Source organism: Ictalurus punctatus, chromosome 24 (genome assembly GCF_001660625.3).
Source record: "Ictalurus punctatus breed USDA103 chromosome 24, Coco_2.0, whole genome shotgun sequence".
NCBI lineage: Eukaryota > Metazoa > Chordata > Actinopteri > Siluriformes > Ictaluridae > Ictalurus > Ictalurus punctatus.
This window is the reverse complement of record NC_030439.2, coordinates 3,027,843-3,046,993: the sequence shown is the minus strand read 5'-3', so window position 1 is coordinate 3,046,993 and position 19,151 is coordinate 3,027,843. Positions and strand designations below refer to the sequence as shown.

General features: G+C 40.5%; 2 protein-coding genes across 4 annotated transcripts in view; both read right to left on the bottom strand.

Annotated features, from left to right (window-relative positions):
- kank2 (KN motif and ankyrin repeat domains 2) overlaps positions 1 to 16,776 on the bottom strand; it is a 28,275-nt gene extending 11,499 nt beyond the window's left edge. The window contains exons 1-2 of one of the 3 annotated variants that reach the window (XM_017454283.3): positions 16,601 to 16,776; positions 2,080 to 2,157 (exon numbers count right to left, since the gene is read on the bottom strand). In XM_017454283.3, coding sequence (XP_017309772.1) covers positions 2,080 to 2,116 — 37 coding nt within the window. In that variant the 5' untranslated portion in view covers positions 2,117 to 2,157; positions 16,601 to 16,776. Of the gene's footprint in view, positions 1 to 2,079; positions 2,158 to 2,348; positions 2,741 to 16,302; positions 16,392 to 16,600 lie in introns of those variants that run through there. The other 2 variants (XM_017454282.3, XM_047150596.2) reach the window with 2 other exon arrangements.
- A 1,453-nt stretch (positions 16,777 to 18,229) lies between these two features.
- Positions 18,230 to 19,151, bottom strand: part of LOC108256957 (dedicator of cytokinesis protein 7) — a 52,042-nt gene continuing 51,120 nt past the window's right edge. The window contains exon 50 of the mRNA XM_017454276.3: positions 18,230 to 19,151. This exon is cut by the window's right edge and continues 204 nt beyond it. The gene's annotated coding sequence lies outside the window, so the exon portion shown is untranslated.

Genomic DNA, 19,151 nt, shown 5'->3' with positions numbered 1-19,151 from the left:
CAAGAAAGCACATATACATGCCCGTCTGAAGTTTGCCAATGAACATCTGAATGATTCAGAGGACAACTGGGTGAAAGTGTTGTGGTCAGATGAGACCAAAATGGAGCTCTTTGGCATCAACTCTTTGCCGTGTTTGGAGGAGGAGGAATGCTGCCTATGACCCCAAGAACACCATTCCCACCGTCAAACATGGAGGTGGAAACATTATGACTTGGGGGTGTTTTACTGCTAAGGGGACAGGACAACTTCACCACATCAAAGGGACGATGGACGGGGCCATGTACCGTCAAATCTTGGGTGAGAACCTCCTTCCCTTAGCCAGGGCATTGAAAATGGGTCGTGGATGGGTATTCCAGCATGACAGTGACCCAAAACACACGGCCAAGGCAACAAAGGAGTGGCTCAAGAAGAAGCACAGTAAGGTCCTGGAGTTGCCTAACCAGTATCCAACCCTTAATCCCATACAAAATCTGTGGAGGGAGCTGAAGGTTCGAGTTGCCGAACGTCAGCCTCGAAACCTTAATGACTTGGAGAAGATCTGCGAAGAAGAGTGGGACAAAATCCCTCCTGAGATGTGTGCAAACCTGGTGGCCAACTACAAGAAATGTCTGACCTCTGTGATTGCCAACAAGGGTTTTGCCACCAAGTACTAAGTCATGTTTTGCAGAGGGGTCAAATACTTATTTCCCTCATTAAAATGCAAATCAATTTATAACATTTTTGACATGCGTTTTTCTGGATTTTTTTTGTTGTTATTCTGTCTCTCACTGTTCAAATAAATCTACCATTAAAATTATAGACTGATCATTTCTTTGTCAGTGGGCAAATGTACAAAATCAGCAGGGGATCAAATACTTTTTTCCCTCACTGTAGGTCCATTTGTAAATATTTAAGTTTGATGAATATTATCATGTAACACTTAAATCATAGTGCCCAATCTTATTCTCAAAGGGCTGGTGTGCGTGCAGGTTTTTGTTCCAATCAAGCAAGGGTCACATCTAATTAAATCTGTTTAATCAGTTGATCTTGGCTTTCAGTAGACTCAGGTGTGGCTCCTGCACCCACACCGACCCTTTCTGGATAAGACTGGAAACCCCTGACTTATATAGTTATAATCAGTGTAAAAAGTATGCTCACCCATAGGACAGGTTATAAAGTGTTTTATTATTAATAAACAGTTGCCTAATTGACTGTTTCCAATCTAAGCATAGTTTAAAACCTTCACAAAGCATGCATTTGAAACTGACCAGATTACATATCAATATAAATATCTTATAACAATATAATATATCCATTACATGAATATCTGCTTCCAGATCAACAGGCTGTAAAAGTCTCAGGCATGGTTTGATAACCCTATTAAAAATGTCTGCTTTTAATCATTAAGTGAAGAATCCAATAAGTGCTGCAGCTGTTTCAGCCTCCAGAATGAGCTGAGCAAACAGGAAAACAGGTATAATAACCAGCATTAACCAGTGAAAGATGTCTGAGGTAAATAAAAATACTTATTTTTGCACTCATAGGCCATTACATTAGTTGACCTGTGGTTCATATAGGGGTTTCCTGTGCAACCTTGTTGCTTAGAAGACTATAAACAGTATATGGTAGATTTTAATGACAGGAATCTATGTTCAATTTAGAAATACTAAATTACTGTGTAATTAACTAGTGTAACAGGTCTATATCCTTAGCAACAATAATGTTATCATTAATATATAGTAAATATATTATATAATATATAGCCCCCCAGTAAAGATGAAATGAAACCTATGCCACTATTTGCACTGTATTTACAATACAGTATTTATAATATGTAATAAAATGTCTCTACTAAGATAAAACTCTTGCATTGCATGGCTTTAAACGAACATGGCACGAGCAAGTTTTTTTTTTTTTTAGAAGGCATCCTTTCTTGTGAACCTGGATGTTAGCATCAGACATGGAAATAATGACTGATCACATTGCACCACGAGTTCACAATTGCAAGCTTTAATAATCTGTCGGTCTGTCTGTCTGATTGTTTTTGCAGATGGTTAAAATGATGCAATGCTAAGATGTTTAATGCAAAAAATAACCAACCTGGGAAGCTGGTGTCCATATGTAGCACTTGAGCCATGATTCAATAGCAACCTCCTGTAACACCATCACATACAAAACCTAAAAAAGGACAGAGAGAGAGGGAGAGAGAGAGAGAGAGAGAGAGAGAGAGAGAGAGAGAGAGAGAGAGAGAGAGAGAGAGAGGTTAGTGAATGAGCAACTTTCTCATCATTCATCCAGTGACACGTAAGGCCAGCTGCCTCCACTCAAAAAAAAAAACACCACCCCAATGTGGGGTCTACAACACTTACACAAATGGCCCTGATCAGAAGTGTGATTCAAAGTCATACGAGGAAGCCAGCAGTCAGCATCTGACAATGTGTAATGTTGGTATATTAGGGTTTGTTATGGTTGAATTCTACCCACTGCAGTCCAGAAGAGCCTTTCTGACCTGGTTTGCTTTCTCTCTCCACTGCAGGGATTGGACTATTTTCTGTTTGTTTCTGGGTCTCATACATAAAGGAAAGAGGATGGAAAGGAAACTTTTCCTGGCAGCTACAGTGACTTGTGGAGAAAGCGCCTCTTGTTACAACCTTATTAGGAATCATTTCTCTCTCGACGGTTCTCCATATGGAGGTGCTGGAAAAAGAAAATGCAAGCACACACTCTAAAACACACTCTCTCTCTCTCTCTCTCTCTCTCTCTCTCTCTCTCATGCTCTCTCTCTCCTTCCACCTCTGTCCAACTCCCTTTTTCTTAGTTTTTGCTTTTCCAATACCTCACTCATTTTCTCCCCCCTCCCCCTAGTCAGCTGAGGATCAGGAGATTGCAGATGACTGCTGTCTCCTCTTCCTCCTTCCTGTCTCTCAGTGGTGCATCCCAACTCCAGCAGAGACCCATTCCACGTTTAAAACTGTTGGGCCAAACAAAACATGCTCTGACTCTGAGAAAGCGTGCATATATCCATATTAACTTTTAACTTTGCATGATGTTTTTCACACAGCATAATTACATTAAATATCCGGTAGACTTTAGGCTGTACCCTCTTCAATTTGCATATGTTTACTGGAGCTGGAGTGTCTGACCAAAGTTGAATTTTCTAGGTAATTACTGTGTGGGAAGGAGGTTGTTGTACACAAGTCCTCTCTCCCTTGTCTATCTGTTTAATACTGTTTCAGATCTGAGAGCCCTTTGTCTACTTGGCTAAGGTCAGCCATGATCAATGTTTCTGTTCAAACATGGGCCCTGCTTTCACACCAAAACCTTTACCCTGAGCCTATCCAAGGCTGCACCAGGAAATCTAGGGCACTCGGAAACACTGACGAAACTCACGCAGCATTTTTGTGACCTTTTCAGTGCAAAACAATCCTTTTTTTTTATTCATTCCCACTGTATGCTGCCATTCTTTCTCTAATGCTCATGTCTACTATAAGTCTATTTGGATGACATCTGGGTACATTGAACAGGGAATTTATGTGGCCTTGATTTGATTAACAAAAGTGGAATACAGCTATGGTGCAAGTCCTTTGCAGTGTGACCATGGGTATCTGAGAAGGGACATACATATCCACAAGAACACGCATCTGAATGTTTTTTTTTCTGTCATTATGTACATTCCTACACGTGTGTGTATGCGGAAAAATTAAGGGGGGAAGGGGGGACAGACTTTACCAGGAAGCTGATGATAAAGGTATAATTAGAGTACAACAGTATGACAAACATCGCAGTATCGTCCAAAATGTCTTCTCCTCTCCGTATGCTTTCCCATACTTTTGGTCCCTTATTCTTTTCCTGAAGACCCTCCACCTTTTTCTCCTCTCCATCCGTCTCTACTGCCCAACTTAAGACATTCACTGTTCTTCTAATTCCTTGTTTCCTTTTCCTTCCGTCCCCCAATGCTTGCCCCGTATTCCAAACAACCCTCCCCCACTCATGCCAGCAATGTGATTGCCCTGAGCAGAGCAGTATTAGTCTGAGAGCTTATGGTATGGTATGTGTGTATGTGTGAGTGTGTGCACGCACGTAGCAGTGACCTTCCCCCCTGCATGGCAGGCCATAAACAGAGTTTATCAGTGTTGAACTGTTTATATTGAACAGAGCATGGTGAGCCTCATCCCCTCTATTGGAAGCTGCGTGGGGGATTTCACTAATATGGCTCATTTTCAAGACAAGGTTATATAAAAAAAAAAAAAAAAAAAAAAAAAAAAAAAAAAAAAAAATTTGTTCCAGCCAGAAATCAAAGTCTCTGGTTTCCCTGACACTCATCCGTACATTCCATACCAGTGTCCATTAAGTCTTCATGTCTATAAAGGAAGGAAACAAATCTCTAAAGGTTAACGACTCTCAAATGTCTCATATCCCGTAACAAATTAAAATCATTTAGAGTTTAGAGAAAGATTTTTGCCAAGTCAAAAAGTCCATTTTAAGGATACACTGGTGGTTGAAAGTTCATGAACCGTTTAGAATTTTCTATATATTTGCATAAATGTGACCTAAAACATAATCAGGTTTTCACACAAGTCCTAAAAGTAGATAAGGAGAACACAAATAAACAAATGAGACAAAAATATTATACTTGGTCATTTATTTATTGAGGAAAATGATCCAATATTACAGATCTGTGAGGGGTAAAAGTATGTGCACCTTTGTTTTCAGTATGTGGTGTGAGCTCCTTGTGCAGTAATAACTGCAGATAAACGTTTGGGGTAACTGTTGATCAGTCCTGCACATCGGCTTGGAGGAGTTTTAGCCCGTTCCTCAGTACAGAACAGCTTCAACTCTGGGGTGTTGGTGGGTTTCCTCACATGAACTGCTTGCTTCAGGTTCTTCCACAACATTTCTTCTAGATTAAGGTCAGGACTTTGACTTGGTCATTCCAAAACATTAACTTTATTCTTTAATCATTCTTTGGTAGAACGACTTATGTGTTTAGGGTCATTGTCTTGCTGCATGACCCACTTTCTCTTCAGATTCAGTTCATGAACAGATGTCCTGATATTTTCATTATAATTCATTGGTATACATCAGAGGTCATTGTTCCAGCAAAGATTGGCAAGTCGTCCTGGCACAGATGCAGCAAAACAGGTCCAAACCATGATACTACCAGCACCATGTTTCACAGATGGGATACGGTTCTTATGCTGGAACGCAGTGTTTTCCTTTTTCCATACATAATGCTTCTCATTTAAACCAAAATGTTCTGTTTTGGTCTCAGCTGTCCACAGAACATTTATCCAATAACCTTCTGGCTTGTCTACGTGATCTTTATCAAACTGCAGAAGGGCAGCAATGTTCTTTTTGGACAGCAGTGGCTTTCTCCTTACAACCCTGCCATACACACCATTGTTGTTCAGTGTTCTCCTGATGATGGACTCATGATCATTAACATTAGCCAATGTGAGAGAGGCCTTTAGTTGCTAAGACTATTACATGTTTTGCTCTTGGAGTGATCTTTGTTGGTCTCCACTCCTAGGGAGGGGAACAATGGTCTAGAATTTCCTCCATTTGTACACAATCTGTCTGACTGTGGATTGGTGGAGTCCAAACTCTTTAGAGATGGTTTTGTGACCTTTTCCAGCCTGATGAGCTTCAACAACTCTTTTTCTGAAGTCCTCAGAAATCTGCTTTGTTCATGCCATGATACACTTCCACAAACATGTTCTGAAGATCAGACTCTGATTCTTCTCTGACCCTGTTCTTTAAATAAAACAGGACGCTCACTCACTCACACCTGATCGTCATCCCTTTGATTGAAATCACCTGACTCTAATTACACCTATAAATTAACTGATAATCCTAGAGGTTCACATACTTTTTCCACTCGCAGATATGTAATATTGGATCATTTTCTATTTGTATTCCAATAATATTGGAATATTAAACATATGTTTAATAGGGTTCTCTTTATCTACTTTTAGGACTTCTAAAAAAAATCTTAACGATGTTTTAGGTCATATTTATGCAGATATATAGAAAATTTGAAAGCGTTCACCAACTTTCAAGCACCACTGTAAGTACCATGCAGCTAGTCACATAAAGCCTAAACATACAAAAGACTTTGTAGTGTGTGTTAGCATGTGACATTCAAAACCATGAAGCGTAGAACTGGGGCACTTTCTTTCGAGTCAGAATGCTTTTTTTGCACCCCAAAATGTCCGCCTGTTATTGAGGTCAGGTTCTGAAGGCGTTTCCTCAGTGCAGAAATGATTCACAGTGCTACAACTCCACCTCTCCACCCAGCGTCAGCCATTCTTTCCTTCTGTCCTCTTTCTGCTCCCCTCCCTTTCTTTAGGATGGTGCCTCAATTTTGAAGGAAAAAAATATGGAATTTATGAGCAACACAGTCCAGCACTGGCTTCTATAAATTACAGACTTGTAATGACCATGTGTGCAATTCTTCCCAGCACCACACCAAGAATACCACACACCCTGAGCTGAAATGCATAAAAATATAAACACTGAGCCTAAAGTGGACGATTATCTGGAGGAGTAGAGAGCCAAATACCACTTCTGTGTTAAATATGTTGCTGGGCTCCACATCCTTACTGCTGATACTGGCTTTAATCCTTTTTAAGGAATTACTGCATGAATGTGGCGTGGCATGGAGGTAATCAGCCTGTGGCACTGCTGAGGTGTTCTGGAAGCACAGGTTGTTTTGATAGCAGCCTTCAGCTCGTCTGTATTGTTGGGTCTGGCGTCTCTTGTAGATTCTCTATGGGATTCGGGTCAGGCGAGTCGGCTGGACAACCAAGCACAGTAACACCATGGTCAGCAAATCAGTCACTAGTAGTTTTGGCACTGTGGGCAGGTGCCGAGTCCTGCTGGAAAAGGAAATCAGCATCTCATAGCTCCTGGTAGACACTGTATCGACTCTCGACTTGAGAAAACACAGTGGACCAACACTAGCAGATGACATGGCACCCCAAATCATCACTGTCTGTGGAAACTACACACTGGACTTCAAGCAACTTGGATTCTGTTCCTCTCCACTTCTTCCAGACTCTGGGACCTTGATTTCCAAATGAAATGCAACATTTACTTCCATCTTCCCCGTGATTGTGGTTGTGTACTGAACCAGACAGAGATTAAAGCCTTAGGAAACCTTTGCAGGTGTCTTGAGTTAATTCGGTTTTCTTCTCAGGCCGACATTTCTGTATTATAAATTCTTTATTCCAATAATTTGAGATACTGGATTTATGATTTCTGTGAGCTGTAAGCTGTAATCATCGAGATTAAAGCAATTATAACAAGAGTATTTCACTTTGTGTAACGAATCTAGAATATATGAACTTTGTAAAAAAAATAAAATAAAGAACTTTTCCATGATATTCAAATTTGTTGAGATGCACCTGTAAAAATAGTATATTGAACTAAATCAAAACCCGAAAAAAAGGACCACGGTGACCGTTCTATGTCAGAGAAGTACCAGCAGCACTGTGTGTGCAGGAATATCATACCACAAATCCAATATAGAGGGCCTAATTTCATTTTCACATAACCCCTATAAATGAGCCTGGATATGGGCTGAGCCTGTAATAATTCCTCAAACAGTCATGCTTTAAATTTCCCATTTACTTTCTTTACTTTTCCTCTTACATTATGTATTAATAATTAATCCGACAACCGATTTGTAAAACTTATTTATGTTAATTTTTTTTTTGTTTTATTTTCAAATTCATCCAACTTTTTTTTAAAGTTGTATTTTCACTGTTGTATATGGCATATTCTGTGCAGTCATGCCACTGAAAGCAAGGGAACATTATCAATTACAATACAAAGCAAACCAAAGAAAAGAAAAAATCAATCAGTTCATAACTTAGTTTGTTTACTGTAATGACACCAGTTGGTAGAGTTCTTTTGCTTTGCTCTGCTTAGCAGTGTGCTCGGTAATAGAGCTGTAGTACTGGTGTTTCAATAGGCCTAAGAGTTTCTTTTGAAATGTGTTTGTGCCATTTTCTTAGTTATAGCACATTTTGGTCATGAACTGAGTTAATGTGCTAATCTGGGTGTTTGTACAGAGAGAGGCATGAAGTGAACATGGTGATGAGTAAACTGTAAATGCTTCTAATGACTCATACTCCAAAAGCTGGAGCAGATTAACATAAACAAAGCCCAGTCACTCTCTCCATCAACCCAAAAAGCACTTGCCTCTCACAGACAGCTTGAGGTTGATGACCATGATCATAGATGAATTTACACGGGTATAACGATGTTTGCACCTTATACTTGATTCGGTTAGAGTGGCATCAGTGATGTTATGTACTAACCACTGTTTTCGATGCTGTGAGAGTCAGCTGATCACCTTTATACTATGATGAAACATTTCTATTCTGATGGGAGTGGTCTCTTCCAGGATCTCTTCCACAGTGGATGAGTACATACATAGTATACCTCATAGGCTATGTCCTTTACAGTCACCTGATTGCAACCCAATCGAATTCTCATCTATGGGAGAATTTTGAAGCAAGCTGTTATATGTCCACCACTACCATCATCAAAACACCAACTGAGGAAATGTTTTGGAAGAACGATGTCCATCTCTCCAGTACAGTTCCAAAGCCTTGTTGTATCTGTGTGAATCTGTGCTAAGGCTCACTGAAGCTCTTCTGGCAGCTTGTGGTGGCCCAACAATGTACTACTGCACTATTAAGGTTTTCCATTCATTTGTCACCCATCTCGATGTATAGGCTATACATTTGTTCTCCTTTTGCGTTGTGCTTGTTAGCCTATGACTGAGATGATTTCTAGATCCTTAAGATCAAGATGATTAGGATTTCTTGTTTTCCCCTCAGAATGCATTCTTTAACTACCCACTGCTGAAAAGGGTGCAATATGAAGATTGAAATGTTAGTGGGCTTGTTAAATTATTCCATTATGGAACAGCATCACGCTGAGAGCTGAGAACATTGAGTTATATTGTTCCAGCAGTTTTGTTATGCCAGTGCCTGGAATGTGTGTGTGTGTTTGTGTGTGAGTGAGTGAGTGAGTGAGAGAGAGAGAGAGAGAGAGAGAGAGAGAGAGAGAGAGAGAGAGAGACACCCTTAAAAGAGGAAAAAAGTGACATGCAGATCACAAAAGCACCATTCATTCTAGCCCTAACTCCACAGCTGGTTTTAATAGAGAGAGAGAGAGAGAGAGAGAGAGAGAGAGAGAGAGAGAGAGAGAGAGAGAGAGAGAGAGAGAGAGAGAGAGAGAGATATTGCCTGAACACTCATGTACACTGAACTGTTGCTGAGAGGTCCCATTCTTTCACTGATACACAGTATCATGCGGTGATTAAATGATGATATTTTTTCACTCCATCTCAGGAGCCAAGTGTGTCTACAAAAAAATAAAGCACTGCCAAATATCAAATGTTCAACTGTTTTTAATTAACTTGCAAAGAATTCAATTTCTATAACAACAGTACAGCAGTAGTAAAGTCACTTATTAAATAGTACACACAAGTATGTCTTCATGCTGACTAACATGCTAACAAACTGACTGCTAAATTCACTTATAGAGAACATCCAGGAGTTTCCCTCTGGCCAACCTCAATTCAACTATAAAGCCAACGCACAGAGCCATGGCTCATTACCAATGAATGCATTTGGGTACAGGTCAGAAAGAGTTACAGGAAAGGGATCTGCACTCCCCAGGGACACAGATACAAGCCCATTTCCTTCCAACATAGCTTAGGAGAGGCATAGATCAGGAGAAACAGATATAAAGAGTAAAAGGACAGAATGAAAGAACATAGAAAAGCACTAGAAAAGGAACAACACTAAAATCATAGGTGTGAGAAAGCAAGAAGACTGTGTAAAGAAGGGAAAAAAACACAATCCATACACAAGCATTTCGGCACGATTCAGAATAGCCAATTCACCAATCTGCATCAGGAAGCCAGAAGAAACCCACACAAGCATGGGGAGTATGTGCACAGAAACTCCACACACAGTAACCCGAGCTCAGGATCAAACCCGGCAACCCTGGAGCTATGAGATGGGAATGCTACCCAGTGCACCACCGTGCCACCAGGAAGGAAAAACAGAAGGAGAAAAAGATGCAGATGGGAATTTCTCAATTTAATAAAATACCCTCTGCAGTAAGACAAAGCTCAAGTCTGGTTAGTCTAAGAAAGCTTTCAGTCTACGTCCCTGCAATTGCCAATAGCCTTGTAAAGACTGCAAAGTAAAGATGAAGGGAATGGGAGATGCTTAACAGAGGCTTAGTTGAAGCTTGGAACATGAGTAATAGTACAATCACAATAAACCTCTCCATACAGATTAAACTGTCTCGTTCTAAGAGATCATCTTCATATTGTAGTCATTCCTTTCCCCAGTTAGGGAGGAAAATAATGATAAGGAGTCTACAGAAATAAAACATAGGTCATAACAGGACAGTGAAGAGGCTTCCAGAAGATTCTGGGTCTTTGTGAAGCACTACAAGTTTTAAATGTTAAAGATGTTAACCCTCTTTGGTTAAAGAAATTGAAGTAGATTTCAAAGTCAGCCTGTTTCCACAACTCAGGTCAACAAAAGACATGTGCTGAAATGGGCTGAACTAAGCACACATGTAGTAGCAGAGGTGGAGGAAACCATCTGGCCAAACTATTCAGTACTTCTGTGTGTATTTCAGACCTATTATCTATCTAATGTAATATGAGGATTCCTCGAATCTCAGATAGGGGAGTGTTGTTATTTCAGTGAATTCCCCAACACAGTAACCTATGATTTATTTTTATTATTCCCTTTTATCCTTTTTACATATTGAGGGTTTATAATTTTTTTTAGACTGACCCTCTTATGTTTTTGTTTTATTCATATATAATTAATTTAAGTAAATAAATAAAGTAATTGTACTACTTTGTGAAGTACTTTGAGAGTGAATCTTGAAAAGTTTCTATATAAATAAAGATTTTGCTCGGGTTATTGAAAGCACTTGTGAGCACAACCACATGCCAAAATCCTTCCTATCTGAAGTCACCATAGTCTGCATGCACACAAACACACACACACACACACACACACACACACACACACACACACACACACACACACACACACACACAGGGGCTGCTTTTTACATTAGGGACTGGTTATGGAGGAACCGACACTATTTAGTGTAGCAGCTAGAGCTCAGAGCCCAGGATAGGGCCTCACCCTGCTCACGTTACTGCAGGAGTGAGAGAGAGAGAGAGAGAGAGAGAGCACAACATGCACGTCATTACATTATTGGCCACAGTACTGACCTCTAACAGGAAACGGTACATGGGTGGGACAACAGGAATTGCTAAAGCAACAAGAAGAAAAAAATCCCCCAAAAGTTGAATTCCTATGAGAATCAGTGGGATTAGGAGTGGTGAAGGATAGAGAAAAGCCGTCTGGAGTGGGATACTTCAGGAAGAATGTTTGGAAAGAGTGGCGAGGGTCAAGAACAAATTTAGGGAAAATGATGGAAGGGAATAAACTTGTGCATGTGTAAATGAGAACAAAACGGTACTAATGTGTTGTTACAGGAACACTGGAGACTTGGGCTTGGTGAGCACACACCAAATGGTACTGTAAACAAAATAGGGGTGGAATGGGGTTGGAGACGTCCCATAGGAAAGAGCGCACATACAGTCAGGTTCCAGGCCCCAGGCTCACAGCAGCTGAGGCATGTATATGTTAATACCATCATTTTAATCATAAACAAACTTTTGCTGAGCAATCCCCATAATTAAAGAATCCATTAAGCAATCAGAATTGGAAACTACAAACACATAACACGGCAACATTGCAATGTACTGAAAATAAATATTGAGATGCCAAAAATATCATACTTTAGGCCAAACTATACATTAGTCTTGGTAAAGCCAGCCTGCTGGACTCTCTGGTAGTTACTTTGACTAGTTTCTACTGCCTTTTTGCTGGTAAGTAAGTAAGTAAGTAAATAAATAAATTTGACTGCTTCCTACACCACATGCAAGATCTAAGAAAGGATAGTCACAGCTGATCCAGGGTCATGGTTTTTGCCTAAATGCGCTGTTAACATACTTGACATGGATACTGGTTCCAAACCAGTAGCGCACTAGATTCATTACTGTGGATAGGTCATACAATTAACTGTGTCTTTTTCTAGTGATTGTAAATCAAACACAGGGCAAAGTATTGTACTAAATTGCTGATTAACATATCCATGGCAATAGTGAGGAATACACATTCCTAGGACGTGTAAGACACGACAGCCATAAAATTGTACCCATTCTCATATTTAGATTTTGATGTTTGAAGGAGTTTAGGTTAAATCGCTGAAAAATTATGGTTTGTTTGCATTGTGCTGCAGCCATATAGGAAAAATAAATAAATCCAAGGCATGTAAATAGTATATCAACATGCTAAGATGAGCAGTGTCCCTGACACCAAACTGCTCAATTGTAATTATCGCAGGTTCATGAAGTTACCCATCAGCTAATCAAGAAGCAACAGTGCAGTGCAGCAGGAAAAACAAACAAAAAAATAATAAAAAAAATATCCATATCAAACATCAGCAGTTTCTGAAACACTCATATATGCCATGGCCAAAATCACTGCAATCCCCCCCCGAAGTTTGGGGTGAACAATAATTGAATCTCTTCACCTGTATTTGAATGATTTTATGCACTACGCTGGTGCTATGTTTACATTTATGGCATTTGGCAGATGCCCTCATCCAGAGCGACTCACATTTATCTCATGTATACAACTGAGCAGTTGATGGTTAAGGGCCTTGCTCAAAGGCCCAGCAGTGGCAGCTTGGTGGAGCTTCCGGTCAGAAAGCCAATGTCTTACTATGTCAATGTACACTCCCTCACAGGTGTTAGGAACACTATATTAATACTGGGTAGGGGCTCCTTTTGCTCTCAAAAAAGACTCAATTATTCATGGCATGAGTTCCACAATAAGTTGAAAACATTTCTTTGAGATTCTGGCCCATGATTCTGCAGATTTCCCAGGGACACTTTCATGCCGTGAATCTCCCGTTCTACCACATCCCAAAGGTGATCTATTGGATTCAGATCCGGTGACTGGGAAGGCCACTGAAGAACACTGAACTCATCGGCATGTTCATGAAACCAGTTTTAGAGGACTTTTGCTTTGTGACACGGTGCATTATCATGCTGGAAGGAGCCGTTATAAGATGGTAATCTGTGGCCATGAAGGGATGTGCATGGTCATCAACAATACTCAAATAGGCTGTGGTATTAACAGGGCCCCAGGTGTGTCAAGAAAACCTTCCCCACACCATTACATCACCTCCACCAGCATGGACTGTTGACACAAGGTAGGTTGGGTCCATGGATTCATGACCAATTCTGACCCTACCAACTGTTCTCAGGGTTCTACGTGTATTCTGAGATGCTTTTCTGCTCACCAAAACTGTACAGAGTGTTTATCTGAGTTACTGCAGCCTTTCTGTCAGCACGAACCTGTCTGGCCTTTCTCTGTTGATGTCTCTCATCAGCAAGGCATTTCCGTCCACAGAACTGCAGCTCACTCGCTGTTTTTTTTTCTTTATTGCACCATTCTGAGTAAACTCTAGAGACTGTTGTGTGTGAAAATCCCAGGAGATCAGCAGTTTACCTGAACATTACCTGAAGCTGCTGTCCCAAATCTGTATGATTTTATGCATTGTGCCACTGCCACATGATTGGCTGATTAGATAATTACACAAATGGGTAGGTGTACAGGTGTTGCTAATAAAGGGCTCAGTGAGTGTATGCAAGAGGTGTAACTATACACAAAATTCAAATTCAATACGATTTCAATATAGTGGTGGCTCATTATGAGACATTTTCATTAGATATACATATACATAGACATTTTCATTAGAGATACATTAGATTCATTAGATCCTTATAGCCTTTTCTGATTTGAGATAAAGGGGAAGCTACTTTTTCAAAGGCGGGAGCTTGATGAAGTTTAAAGTGCACCTATTATGGTCCTGAAACGTGCCTAATTTTGCTTTGCATGTCTCATACAATAAATTTACATGCATCCGAGGTCAAAAAAAACAACACTTTAACGTGCTCATAATTTAAACTGCATCACCACCTTTTTCCCCCCAGTGTCACAAACGACTCATTCAATGATCCGTTCTAAAGGATTCATTCTAAACTCCTCCTTTCAGAGAGTATACTCTGCTCTGATTTGTCAGACGCCCCAGTCTGTTGTGATTGATCTACCGCTGTCAGTGTGTGTCGAAAAGGAAACGCCCACTACCGCAACGAGTTTCAGCTCCATCTGTCAGCAAGCAGCCGATGAAAACCAGAGGCGGGGCTTATTGTTACAAACCTACGTAGGTTAGTACAGGAAGTAAAGTCTGGAATCACTAACGACTCGATTCAGCTGTTCAGAATCGCTTCCTTCTTTCGGGAGTCGATAACTCAGTATGTCGTGCGATTTAAAAAAAAAACAAAAAAAACAACAACTTTGCAGACGTTTTACGTTCACAAACAACGACATAACACACTACATGAAAGGGAATATCTGAAAAAGCATAATAGGGGCACTTTAAATGTTTATATAAGTGGTACTTTATTGTATTATGCAGCCTGTTGAACATATTGTTTGGTACAGAGACATATCAACTCGAGAGCCTCGCATCGAACAAAATAATACATCATCTTGTTATGGCCCTAATGTAGATAGACAGGTAGATGGATAATTTATTTTTACTTTATTGATCCCAGAGGGGAAATTTAGGATTTATTTAAACAAAAAATTATGAGAAGAAATACCTGGTGTATTTCTCACAGAGACTCCTCTATATGCAATTGATTTGAAGGGTTTTGAGAGGTAAGACTAAACAGTTCCATTTCCTGTTGCGGTACTAATCATTTGTATCTTTATTAGCCTATGCATCTTTACCTTTATAAAATGGAAAAAACAGAGAAAATATTTCGAAAGTAGTCAAATTAATCTAGTATTTCCTATTATGAGATTGCAACAAACCAAATATACGATTATTAAACAGAGTCCTAGACATGTTTCACTTCTTTCAGGCTTGCAATAGCCTTGTTCTGTAGGAATTCATTGGTTTATTGCAATCTTATAATCAGGAATTAGTAGATACGTGACTATATTTAAGATATTTTACTTGCTAAGATGTTATTTTTGCAGTGTAATGATGTAACGCACCTTTAAAAGGGATTTAGTTACACAAGTTGAGCGTAACTGGAGTTTTAGAGTCAAACTTTTAAGGTTAGATTACATGCACATTTCGATTAGATTAAAGTTACTAGATACTATTAAAAACATGACAAAGGGTGAGATTTAGATTTAGAGATCCACGCCAGAGACAGGGAACTTTAGGAGCCTATGCTTTTTTTTCTTTTTTCTTTTTCTCCCCCTACTAAGATCAGAGAAAAAAGTTTCAACAAACTCCAGTTTGCTAGAAAGGGTTCATTTAAAAACTACCAAAGAACTCTCACAAGTGTGAGGATTGAACAGTAGACTAGTGAGCACTGTAAGACTGATAAAGCAGCTAATCTGAGAGCGACGCAGGAATCTTCTGAACATCTGGAAGTAATGAAAACGGTCCCACCCTCTCCCCTGAGCACGAGCGGTCACTTCACACCTAAAAATACCAATACAACAAAAAGAAGCCACGCAAAAATATTCTTTAAAGTCACACGATGCGAATTACAACCTATTTAGCTACGAACTCGGAAAGCAAATTTATTCATTAATTTTTACATGACACCCCCCCACAATAGAACCGTGCGCCTTTTCTTCTTCTTCAGGATCCCTAATGGGGATCAAAACAAATAATCTGTAACATAAACTAACATCAGGAAAGCACAACAGTGCTGGATACATCTGTAGAGTAGCTGCTCTTATTGAGATATAGCCTATTACATCCAGTGCGCGCGCTCCGGTGATCAAAAAGCATTTCATTTATAAAAAAAAAAAAAAAAAAAAAAAAAAATACATCTGCTCATCATCTCCCCCCCCCCCCCCAAAAAAAAAACAAAAAAAACAAAAAACAAACAAACAAAAAACCCATGTGAAGAGTAATTAATATTCAACATTATTTTCTGACAGCTTCCAGGGAAAAGACATGACCATCACCAGACAGAGCGATTCCCAGTCCCTGTTATACTTTGTCTCCCCCAGACAAAAATGTAAACATGACCAACATCACCATGCCGAATGCAATGAAAAAAAAAACAACGCATGCTTATGCACATCTGTCTAAATGTACATGAACTAGAAGAAGAAGAAAAAGAAGCAAAGAAGACTTAAAATTGATATTTGGGCTTACCCTTTTCTTGTCCCTTTAGCCGTGTAAGGCCAGCAATCTCACTGACAGCGAGACAAAAACACTGCAGCCAGAGCATGAGGAGACCCCCCCCCCCCCCCCGCCCCGACTCCCCCCACCCGTATGCTCTTAAAGGGCCAAGACCGAACCATCAGCACCACCACGCGCACGCGCTTTGCTCTATTGTCCAATATCAGATTTTTGTTTTGTTATGAGAACAAATAAACTAGACAGCACACACGAACAGATCTTATGCACTTAAGCTGTCGGGGTTTTCAGGCTTCAGATCTTCTCAACACACCTTCTTATCTCTGCACCATAAGACAACAAGCTGCTCTGCGCTCATGATGATCCCCAGCAGAAAATCCCCAAAATCCGGTCCGCTCTTTATAGTTTAATGTTTGCTGGAGCTCAGGACGATGGGCTGCTCACAAATGACATCATATTTTCCCCTTAAGAGCAGCCAAGTGTGCTTAGACCTCCAGCTCACTGAAGTGAAGAGCCTGAAACTCCACCCCGCTGGTGGGTTTCTGGAAGGTGAAGCCAGGTTTGTTTCCCAATGAAAATGTACTATAACATTTTTGGGGAGGTTTAATCTTATGGGGATTATTCCAGAAAGCACGCAAACACATCGAGTCGTACAGGGGACTACATTCTGTAAGCTGAAGAACCGACTGTACTGTATTCTGTGTGATGTGCATAAGGAGGGAGGAGGATGTGATTTGGGATTCATGGAGGGGGGAATGAACCACGTGAAATGAATTAAAGTCAAATCAAATATGGGCAGAGAAAAAAATCAACAGAGATCTTTAACAGTGAATTCTTGCAACACTTCATTCTCCTTACTGAGGTCATTAAGAGCAACAGCAAACATCTGTGATAACCAAATCTTTTGTTTCCATCCATCCATCCACCTTATAAACTGCTTTATCCTTTTCAGGGTCACGGGGAACCTGGAGCCTATCCCAGGGAGCATCTGGCACAAGGCGGGGTACACCCTGGACCGGGTACCAGTCCATCGCAGGGCACAATCACACACCATGGACACTTTGGACATATCTTCTGTTTCACATACCACTAAAAAATAAATAAATACATAACTAAAAAACCTAAAAATGTCTCATGTAGATTAAATTGGTTTATATTATTATATATATGTATATATATATATATAGGGGCGCAAGGTGGCTTAGTGGTTAACACGTTCGCCTCACACCTCCAGGGTTTGATTCCCGCCGTGGCCCTGTGTGCGGGGAGTTTGCATGTTCTCCCCGTGCTGCGGGGGTTTCCTCCGGGTACTCCGGTTTCCTCCCCCAGTCCAAAGACATGCATGGTAGGCTGATTGGTGTCTAAAGTGTCCGTAGTGTATGAATGGGTGTGTGAGTGTGTATGTGATTGTGCCCTGCGATGGATTGGCACCCTGTCCAGGGTGAACCCCGCCTTGTGCCCGATGCTCCCTGGGATAGGCTCCAGGTTCCCCGTGACCCTGAAAAGGATAAGCGGTATATAAGATGGATGGATGGATGGATGGATGGATGGATGGATGGATATTATATATAAACAAACAAATAAACATGAGTATTTCACTCTTCTCATGTAACCACTTTATCCTGGTCACGGTCTCAGCGGATCAGAAGCCAATCCCAAGAACGCTGGGCATGAAGCAGGAACACACCCTGGTTGGGACGCAGGTGCATTGCACAGCACCATACACACATTCATAAACTCACTGGCACCTAGGGGGGCAATTTAGAGTAGCCAATTTAGAGTGTTTCTGGGAGATGGGATGAAACTAGAGAACCTGCACAAAACCCACACTGGAAACTCCAGACAGACGGGATCCCAAACCCACAATCGATCTGGGAACCTGGAGCGCGGAGGCGGCAACCCTAAAATGAACAGAGTTTGGTAATAAACCACTCCAATAGTGTATGGATTAAGAAATTTAATACAATTAGTAAAAAAAGAGAATTGTACAGAAATTTAAAAAAAGAAAAAATGTTATCAACAATTTTAGGTCAGTATTTTGCACAGTATTTGGACAGTAGCAGTAATAGCCAGTAGACATCACGTGGACATTAAAGTCTATTAACTACGTGGATTTAAAGACTAGCAGTAGTTTAATAAAGAGCAAGCCACCCTCTGCAGCTTTTCACCACCGTGGGGTGTTTCTTCTGTCTCTCCACTTGCTCGAATACAGGAAGTGACTACACTTTTGTGCATTAAATACATTTAAACAAACAAACAAACTCAAGAATGTATTTGAGTGAGTGCAGATCTAGGAACAAGTGGCAGTGTAAATTCTTAACAGTGCAGTGTCGGAGCCGATTCTAGCTCCGGTTTAATTCCAGGTTTCTCGGTGTCTTCTACAGCCTTCGGCGTACAAGGTAAATGATTAACGTGGGAATCATTTGTAAAAAGACCCAACAATTTGAGCCAAGCCTCTTAGGGCTTGGGGAGGAGATTTTTGAAGTAGTTATCATCCTCCTTACTCCCAGAGCCAAGGGAGAGAAGTAACACGTTTAAACATTTTGCGAAAGATAAATGTTATCTTGGGACATGGTGGTGAAACATTAAAGCTTTGGTTGGGCTCAGATTCAAAGTGCAAGCAGTTACTTAGCCCATTCTACAGAGCTCTTGACTCATCTCTCTCACACAGATGGACACACACACACACACACACACACACACACACACACACACACACACACATACGAAAGAAAAGAAGGAAGTGCAGCAGACTATTTAGATTCCCATGTTGAGCGAAACCTAAAATTACCACCAGTTGGACTGAAGAGGGCTCATTTTTGAAGCGAGTCCCATGAGACTGCCTGAGCCATCACTGCCCTGCC